At 40.7% G+C, this 10,139-nt stretch overlaps 1 protein-coding gene across 1 annotated transcript in view; it reads right to left on the bottom strand.

Annotated features, from left to right (window-relative positions):
• Positions 1-7,336: 7,336 nt before the first annotated feature.
• Positions 7,337-10,139, bottom strand: part of LOC111392628 — a 4,415-nt gene continuing 1,612 nt past the window's right edge. The window contains exons 2-4 of the mRNA XM_023018000.1: positions 7,925-9,390; positions 7,591-7,839; positions 7,337-7,423 (exon numbers count right to left, since the gene is read on the bottom strand). Of these exons, the coding sequence (XP_022873768.1) occupies positions 7,337-7,423; positions 7,591-7,839; positions 7,925-9,390 (1,802 nt within the window). The remainder of the gene's footprint in view (positions 7,424-7,590; positions 7,840-7,924; positions 9,391-10,139) is intronic.

The following is a 10,139-nucleotide window of genomic DNA, read 5'->3' as shown; positions in this document are numbered from 1 at the left end:
TTCTTAAATTTCTCCCTTGAATCTCCCTTCTTGTTGTTTTTCTCTCCAATATGTCAGAACCCCTCAAAAGTATGAGGAGGATGTATTTATAGGTGCCTCCACGTTTTTGTGTTGAAGTAGGGTTTCTATGGCTTTAAAAACGGCCCAAAAAATGCGCCCTAAATCTCCAATCGCAGCGCCTAGGCGCTACAAGATAGCGCCTAGGCACTGGCTATAGCGCCTGGGCGCTTGTCTTCAGCGCCTAGGCGCTGCCTCTGGGGTCCAATTTTCATCTTTTCTTCGTTTCGTAGCGCCTAGGCGCTATAAGTGTAGCGCCTAAGCGCCATCTTTCTGCCCCAATTCCGTGTTTTTGGCCTCTTCATCCACTTTAATACTTCTTTTCTCATTGCTTCTCCTTATCTTCAAAACAACACTAACAAACACATCAAAAATGTTCTACACTCATAAAATCTAGTATTTAATCAAGCTAAAATTGTGCGAAAACCATGAGTGAAACAAACTCATCAGATACCCCCAAACTTAACCATTTGCTAGTCCTCGAGCAAACACTAAAACACATAAGAATAATTAACGGACACACAAGCACAATCAAGACAAACGAAATCACTAAAAAGAAATTTCGCTAGATAACTTGCCTTCATGTCTTAGAATTAAAAACATAACTTCGATTCCATGAACCACTTCAAAGCTATAATGCAAAAGTTAAATTCTCACTTATTCAATGCAAAACGGGTGTGTGTGTGGAGAGTCAAGTGCAACGCTGTACAATAATAAGTTGACCCAATTCCCAATCTTAGAAGTCAGATTTTTCCTTACCTTGCTCGTGGGGTTCACACACCCCCAAACTTATTTTCTTTTCTCTTTCCAAGGGTGTAACCTAAGGTTAAATTTTCAATACTAATTTCTTACACCACTCAAGTTTGGTTAGATTTTACTGATTGTAGTTCCACATGTCAACAAATGAGGATTCTCTTTATTTTTGACTGCTTCAACCTCTAGGAATCAACCAAGTTACCTACCCCTTATCAAAGGTCTAATCCTCTAAAACAAGTGTTCGGGGCTTAATCAACTTCTCTTTTTTTTTTTGCGGTGATTAGTGCAATGCCCCTTATTAAACACGTATCCTAGAAAATCGGCCTCTAACTTAAGGTTTTCACCCAATTTTCATCCTATTAGTCTCAGACAGTCCACACAAACATTAACACACACGAAATCCACATTTATCTTCAAGTTTTCCTACAACAGTGCAATCATCCAAACATCCTAAATTTGGTTAAGGGTATTGTGATATTTAATGGTTGTTTGGTTTTAGCATCTAAGTTCTCTAATTCAACCTATAAGCGTGAATCAACCTCCTCATGTACAATGCTACAATCAACTCACGTGCAAAAAATGATTTCCATTTCACATGAATAAGCAAAAATCTAACTCAAACACATAACTTGTCCACAATTCATAAATCAACGCATGTTCTCAATTACACATATCAATACCGGCAATGTTATCTAACACACACAAGCATGCAAAAAGAAACGATTTTTTTTTAAACAAGCAAATCACACAAAGCATTCGAGAAAATCAACAATGTAAGCAAAATTATTCACACTCCCCCAAACTTAATGAAAACATTGTCCTCAATGTGAAATAGAAACAAAATGGGGAGGGGACGTACCTGACGGACGACGACTAATCGTCGTCCTCGACATCGTCATCTTGGGTATTTGGAATAGGATTTGCAGCGTGATCAGGTAGGAGAGGCGGCTGAGGAAATGTTCGATCAGGGTACATCGAAGCCAAAGCCGCATTAAACTCATGCTGATAATGGAATTGCTCGCACAAGGTATTTTGCATCAAATTCATTTACAATTGCATGTCATGAAGCTGAGCGGCAAGGGCAGAAGTGGGATCACTAGCTGGTGTCGGTCGGCGTGAACGGGGCGGCTAGTCGCTCCGAGGAGAGGGTGGAGCACTGGTGGATTCGGAGCGGCGTAAGAACTTCCAAGTACGCGCTCGTGTGATAGCCGGTTTGGGGTGCACAACCTCCTCAGTCGGGTATGTGACGACACCACCCGCTAAGCAAAGCTCATAGATTAATGAAGGGTGCCCTAGACCACCGGTAGTCGATCCTCTCAAAGTATGTAGGATGTTGTTGTGAATAACTTTACCAACATCTATGGATAGGCGGTACTGAATGGCATAATTGAGGGTCGCCCGTTCCTTTGTTACTTCACTTAAGTTGCTACTGGGAATAAGTTTACCAGAAATGAAGTGGTGCCAAGCCTTACAACCCGAAGTCATACCAGAAGCAGGGAAGTTAAGTACATCAGTCTCCGAACGTTTCCATGTTGTGCCAGTTGTAGTTAAGGCTTGAATAACCTCATCAGGATCAACACCCTCGTCACGAAGTCTAGAGTACTCGTCATTTTCAATATCTTGCAAATGATAAAACCTGTTGATGGAGGTTCTATCAAATGGTATCCATTTACCCCGCACAAACACTTGAAAATCACGATGCTCCTTCGCATTGGCGTAGAACTCTCTAACAACCGGAATTAGCGCCGGTCGTGGCTGCCGAGCAAACACCTCCCAATTCCACCGACCTATTTGCTCTGTCATATAATTGTCAAAACCACGTTTAGGAATACAGGTCTTGTGTACCACCAAGCTATTATAACGTTCAGCGGCCTCGACACTAATGAATTTGCTCCTGTCAAATGAGCTAGAAGAGGAGGCTGCGACTTTAGTTCTCTTTTTAGGCGGCATTGGACCTGTACAAGGGTAAAAACAGCAAACCATGAGCAAGAAAACAGTAATAAAGGACAATAAGGCAAGGCTAAAAATCTAGCCATTAGAGGAAATTATGGTCGAACGTGCAAGTGATGTACTCTAAACCCAATTGTCAACTCATAATCATCTACATGGCAATTCCCACATAATTCAAATAGCACAATAGCCAAAACAGCTCCTTTTACCCAACTAAGTTCACCTAGACAATTCATCAAACACATTGAATGCACCAATTTTTCACCAAAAAAAATTGCCTATAAGTTGGGAATAGTTCATGCCACAATATTCACACAACACACAAAGTTCTTGACACTACCACAAGGCAAGACCTCCTCATAACATAATTAACAAAAATAGGCACATAAACGCAACAACTATAATGTAAGAGGAGCAAATACAAAAGCCATACCTGGAATGGTGTTGTGAAAACTAATTGAGATGGATGAATGCACACTTATCAACAAAGAGATGTGGAAAAACAACAAAGGGGAGTGGTAGGGAGGCGAAAAAATTGTGGATTTGAAAAAAAAATGTGATGTGGGTAAGGTGAGGTGATAAGATAAATTAACCAAAAACAAAACAAAAAAAAAAAAAAGAAAGAGAGGGGAAGAGTTTACCTTGGAGGGGTTGAGGGGGAGAAGAAAAAAAAAAGTAAAGGTAAAGGTTAGGGGGAGAAGATGAGAGGGGAGAGGGAAGAGATGAGAGGGAAAGAGGGTTGGGGAAAATCGTATGAGGGATGGGGGCTTAGGGTATAAGAAATAGACAAGAAAGAAAGAAAAAGAAAAAAAAATATATGAGGGGAGGGGATGGTCATGTTCGCAGCGTCTGGGCGCTGCGTTTCTGCCCAAAACGCATAGGCGCAACGCCTGGGCACTGCGTTCGCGCTGCGTTTCTGCCAAAATTGGCAGAACCAGCGCCTGGGCGCTGCGAACTCAGCGCCTAGGCGCTGAGTTTCTGCCTTCATTTTGTAATTTTTTTTTTCCTCACCCTTTTTCACACTCATTCATTTTCATTGTAGAGCTCAAATTTCGTGATGTGTAACCTTCATGGATTCTCCTACAAAAGCAAGAGAAAGAGTTACTACGATAGTATAAATTATTAAAGGAAGAAAACAAAATCAAAGCATAAACCAATAATCAAATAAAGAATAGAGCTTGGGTTGCCTCCCAAGAAGCGCTTCTTTTAAGTCATTAGCTGGACGTAGTGCCGCAGTTATTCGGGAACAGCTAGATCAAGACTCTCTTTAGCGGTGGGAAAATCTTCCACATAATCTTGATGCGTTGACCATTTACTTTGAAATTTCCTTTAGTTGGATGGTGTAATTCAACTGTCCCGTAGGGAAACACCTGAGAGACCGTAAAAGGGCCGGACCATCGAGACTTCAATTTTCCTGGGAAAAGTTTAAGCCGGGAATTGTATAATAGCACTTGATCCCCTACTCGAAAAATTCGTTGCCTGATGTTCTTGTCGTGCCACTGCTTTGTCCTTTCCTTGTAGATGGATGCATTCTCATATGCCTCTCTTCTGAATTCCTCCAACTCATTTAGCTGTAGTATTCTTGTTTCTCCAGCCTTATCGAGGTCCATGTTTAACTGCTTCAATGCCCAATACGCTCTATGCTCAAATTCCACTGGTAGGTGGCATGCTTTCCCAAAGACTAGTCGGTATGGGGACATTCCTATAGGCGTCTTGTAAGCTGTGCGATATACCCATAAAGCATCGTCCAATTTTTTTGACCAATCCTTGCAAGATGCATTCACAGTGACCTCCAAAATTCTTTTCAATTGTCTGTTTGATGTTTCCATTTGTCCACTAGTCTGAGGGTGATAAGGAGTGGCAATTCGATGTTGTACTCCGTACTTATGCAAAACTGCTTGGAATAACCGATTGCGGAAATGCGTTCCACCATCACTTATAATTGCCCTAGGTGATCCATATCGGTTAAATATGTTTTTCTTTATGAAGTCGACCACCACCCTTGTGTCATTAGTAGGCAGTGCTTTAGCTTCTACCCATTTTGAAACATAATCCACCGGGACCAGGATGTATCGATTGTTGTAAGATGATGGAAACGGACCCATAAAATCAACCCCCCAGACATCAAATATTCCCACTTCCAAAATGTTGTTAAGTGGCATCTCGTGACGCGCCGATATGTTACCAGTTCTTTGACACTTATCGCATGACCTACAGAAACTGTGGCAATCCTTGAACAATGTAGGCCAAAAGAAACCAAATTGGAGTACCTTTGCTGCTGTTTTAGTGGGGCCAAAGTGCCCTCCATAAGCCGAAGCATGTACTCGTGAGAGGATCGGTTTCATTTCATCCTCAGGCACACATCTCCTAATGATCTGGTCCGCCCCTCTCCTATACAAATTTGGATCATCCCAGTAATAGAATTTCGCTTCATGACTGAGCTTCTTCTTTTGCTGATAGGTGAGATCCGGATCCATATGCCACTGGCTAAGTAATTAACAATGTCTGCATACCACGGAGCTTTTTCTACCAGCGGTAACTGTTCATCTGGGAAGATCTCATTGATATTCATATTATCTGAATTCTGATGTTGCTCTGTCCTTGACAAGTGATCTGCTACCTTATTTTCAGTTCCTTTTTTATCACGAATCTCGATGTCAAATTCTTATAGTAACAGCACCTAGCGAATTAGCCTTGGTTTCACATCCTTCTTCTCAAACAAATATTTCAGAGCTGCATGGTCTGTATAAACTATCACCTTGGACCCAATCAGATAAGAACGGAATTTGTCAAAAGCGAAAACAACTGCAAGCAATTCCTTTTCAGTTGTTGCATAGTTGATCTGAGCATCATTCAATGTTTTGCTAGCATAGTAGACAACATGAAATACTTTTCCGTTGCGTTGTCTAAGCACTGCCCCCACTAAAAAATCACTGGCGTCACACATGAGCTCAAAAGGCAATTCTCAATCTGGAGCCACTATCACAGGGGCCGATGTCAATTTTTCTTTCAAAATGTTGAAGTCTTTCAAACACTCCTCAGAAAATCGAAAGGGTATATCTTTCTCTAGCAAGTTGCACAACGGTTGTGTAATTTTGCAAAGTCTTGAATGAATCTTCTATAAAAACCTGCATGTCCCAGAAAACTCCTGATCCCCTTTACTGAATTAGGTGGCTGCAATTTCTCAATCACCTGTATTTTGGCTTTGTCCACTTCAATCCCCTGTGCAGAAATTCTATGTCCCAGTACTATTCCTTCCTTTACCATGAAATGACATTTTTCCCAATTAAGCACAAGGTTCTTCTCCTCACATCTTTGCAATGCAAGAGCCAACCGCTCCAAGCAATCATCAAAGGAATCTCCAAACACAGAAAAATCATCCATAAAAACTTCAATGTACTTTTCTACCATGTCAGAAAAGATAGCCATCATGCATCGTTGAAAGATTGCCGGTGCATTGCATAAGCCAAAAGGCATTCTTCTAAATGCAAACATTCCATAAGGGCATGTGAAGGTTGTCTTCTCTTGGTCTTCTGGAGCAATTACTATCTGATTATACCCTGAATATCCGTCCAGAAAGCAATAATGAGAATGTCCTGCCAACCTTTCCAACATCTGATCAATGAATGGCAATGGAAAATGGTCTTTTCTGGTTGCATTATTTAGCTTTCTATAATCTATGCAAACCCTCCACCCTGTCACTAACCATGTTGGTATCAGCTCATATTTCTCGTTCTTCTCCACTGTGATTCCACCCTTTTTAGGTACAACATGTACAGGACTCACCCACGAACTATCGGATATGGGATAAATTATTCCTGCATCCAATAATTTAAGCACTTCTTTTCGCACTACTTCTTTTAAGGTTGGATTCAATCGGCGTTGTCCTTCCACTGATGCCCACGACCCGTCCTCCATTAGAATCTTGTGCATGCAAAGAGTTGGACTGACCCCTCTTATATCTGCTATTGTCCATCCAATTGCCGTTTTGTGTTGCCTGAGTACCTCCAACAATTTATTCTCATCTTCCCTTATCATATCATTTGCAATGATTACTGGCAGTGTTGACGATTCTCCCAAATATACATACCGAAGATGGGAAGGTAAGGGCTTAAGTTCAAGAGTAGGTACCTTTTCCACTGAGGGTACCGGGGGAGAAGGGTTGTCTCCTAGAGATTCATATTGCCAATGCCTTCTTCCTATGGGTTGCTCGGCTAAGTTGACAATACATTTAGCTTTTCCTGCATTTGTTGCTTCCAATTGTGCAAATTCTGCCTCATAAAAATTTGTGTGATGCTCTATATCGAATGTATCCACCACAAGCTCTTCAAGAACATCAACTTGGCAGCAAGTGTCGGAAGTCAATGGGTGTTTCATTGCCTTGAACACGTTGAATATGATTTGCTCATTATCCACTCTAAGAATCATTTTTCCATCATACACATCAATCAATGCTCTCCCAGTAGCCAAGAACGGTCTTCCCAAGATCAGAGGAATATTTGAGTCCTCTTCCATGTCCAAAATGATGAAATCAGCCGGAAAAATAAATTTGTCGACTTTAACCAGCACATCTTCAATAATTTCCTTTGGTCGTTTGATCGATCTGTCTGCCAGTTGCAACGATATTGTTGTAGGCTTTGCTTCTCCTAGTCCAAGAGACCTGTAAACAGAGAGAGGCATCAAATTAACACTGGCACCTAAATCACATAAAGAATGTTCAAAGAAATTAGAACCAATTATGCAAGGTATAGTGAAACTCCCTGGGTCTTTTAGCTTAGGAGGTAGCTTTCTCAATAGTATTGCACTGCACTCCTCGTTCAAGCATACTGTCTCATGTTCTTCCAGCTTCCTTTTGTTAGATAGGATCTCTTTCAAGAATTTTGCATAGCTGGGCATTTGAGCAATTGCGTCTGCAAAAGGAATATTGATGTGCAGTTTCTTGAAAATCTCCACAAACTTGGCAAACTGATTATCCAACTTCTTTCTTTGTAACCTTTGAGGGAATGGAATTGGTGGCACATAAGCCTTCACGGGGCTGGGTGCTCTCACTGCAGGTGTTTCCTTCCTTTCGTTTTCCTTGTCAGTTGGTTGTTCAAACTCTATTTCTTTCCCAGCCTCTTCACCCATTTTTTTCCTTTTCTTTTCGCTCAGGTCTCTTCACATGAATTTCTGGAAGTTGCACCCCACTCCTGGTAGTTATAGCTTGCACTTGCTCTTTTGGATTGGCCATTGTATTTCCTGGCAATGTCCCTTGTGGGCGTTCTGCAAGCTGTTGAGCTATTTGACCAATTTGTGTTTCCAACTTCTTGATTGATGCTTGCTGATTCTGAAAATTAGTGTCAATCTGCTGAAACACCTTGTCAGTCTTCTGCATATACTGGTTGAACATCTCTCCCAAACTTGGTTTTTTCTCTTGTTGGGCATTATTTGAACTGTTCCCTTGTTGATTATCTGACCATCTGAAATTTGGGTGCTGTCTCCATCCTGGGTTGTATGTTTGAGCAAATGGATTAAGATTTTGAGACCCATTCTGAATGAAATTGACCTGCTCATCGGGATAGCCTATAGATGTGCAGTTTTCTGTCAGATGATTAGCCCCGCAGTTCTCGCATGATGGACCAGCTGTCACTGCATGTGCTCCTTTCGTTTGTGATTTCACCAATAACTCCACTTGTTTTGTCAATGCCACTATTTGGGCGTTGGTAGCTACTGCGCTGTCTAACTCATACATTCCTCCAGTCTTCGATGGTGCCACTCTTTCCGATGAGAACATGGAATGTGTAGTGGCAATCAACTCAAATAGTTCCATGGTTTGCTGCACAGATTTTCCTATAATTGATCCTCCAACTGAGCCATCGACTTGAGATTTTGACAGTGGTGTAAGTCCAGTGTAGAAGTACTGCACTTGATTACCTATAGTAATTCCATGGTTTGGGCATTTTCTCATCAACTCATTAAACCTATTCCATGCTTCGCGATAGCTTTCTCCCTCTTTCTGTTGAAAAGTCTGAATTTCTAATCTGATTTTAGCTACCCTCGTTGGTGGGAAAAATTTATTACAGAACTTCCTGATTAGTTCTTCCCATGTAGTGATGCTAGCGTGAGGCTCAGCATCTAACCACTTCAATGCAGCATCTCTCAATGTAAATGGGAATAGTCGTAGTTTAATAGCATCTTCATTGACTCCCGGAGCATGAAAGTTCTGACAGTTTCTGAGAAATCTAGAAATATGCGTGTTTGGATTCTCTTGAGGTAGCCCGTAGAATTGCAAGGTGTTGCTCATCAAGTTAATCCAATCTGGCCTTATCTGAAAGTTATTCACCCCAAAATCTGGATACACGATACTGGAGCGCATGGGTGCTGCTATAGGTGTCAGGAACATTGATACTGGCAAATCCCCTTCATTTATTTCCCTTCGTTCATGCTGTTGTTCCGGTGGTGCCACCACTCTTGCGGCCATTTGCCCAATCGGCTGAATAGGGATATGGATTTGTTGATTGTCAGCCATTTGATGTTGCTGTTTTTGTTTGTGTTCCTTGCGTCTTCGTCTGAAGGTACGTTCTATCTCCGAATCAAATGGTTCAAGATCGTCGCCTTGGGCACGGAGCATACAACGAACACACTTTTCTGTAAATAAAAGAAAAATAAACTAATCAAATAATAGCCAAAATAAAAAAAATAAATTAAGACTAAAAGAAATAGTCTCCGGCAACAGCGCCAAAAACTTGTTGTAAAATTTTGTTTCGCAAGTGTACGATCCGTAACAAGTAATAGTGGACCTAAGAGTCCGGTTATCGATCCCACGAGGACTATTTTGTAGCACTTAATTTAATCTTTCTTTTACTACTATTTGACGAATGTAAATAAAAAATAATGATTAAATGTGATTTTTACTCTAAAGATTTAAAATGTGATTGGATTCAATGAAAAGTGATTGAGAATTCAAACAATAAATGGACGTTAGGGCGGAACAATTTCACCTATTGGTCACCTTTACTTCATAAATCAAGATTCATAAAACCTAAGGTAGTGTTCGGTCGAATTCTTCTATTGTAATCAACTTACCCCTCTCGAGTTCTCATTGAGCCTACTTAATTAGTTTAATTCCATATCTCTATACAAATTAACTTTAATTAAATGAAACATTGGTTCTAAGAATTCACACCCGACCGCAACAATCAATATAGGTATCTCTACACATTATATCAATTTACCGAATTTTAACATGTGGTCTAAACAAATAATCCGCATCTCTACGCAATCAATGTTCACAAATCATCTAATTAGTGATCAAGTAATTAAATGTATTAAGAACAATATTAAAATCAACACATGAAATAAAAAAGTACTAGAATCTCAATTGCATGAAATAAAGG

Source organism: Olea europaea, unplaced genomic scaffold, assembly GCF_002742605.1.
Source record: "Olea europaea var. sylvestris unplaced genomic scaffold, O_europaea_v1 scaffold948, whole genome shotgun sequence".
NCBI classification, from domain to species: domain Eukaryota; kingdom Viridiplantae; phylum Streptophyta; class Magnoliopsida; order Lamiales; family Oleaceae; genus Olea; species Olea europaea.
Note: the sequence above shows the minus strand (reverse complement) of the source record. Positions and strands in the feature narration are given on the sequence as shown.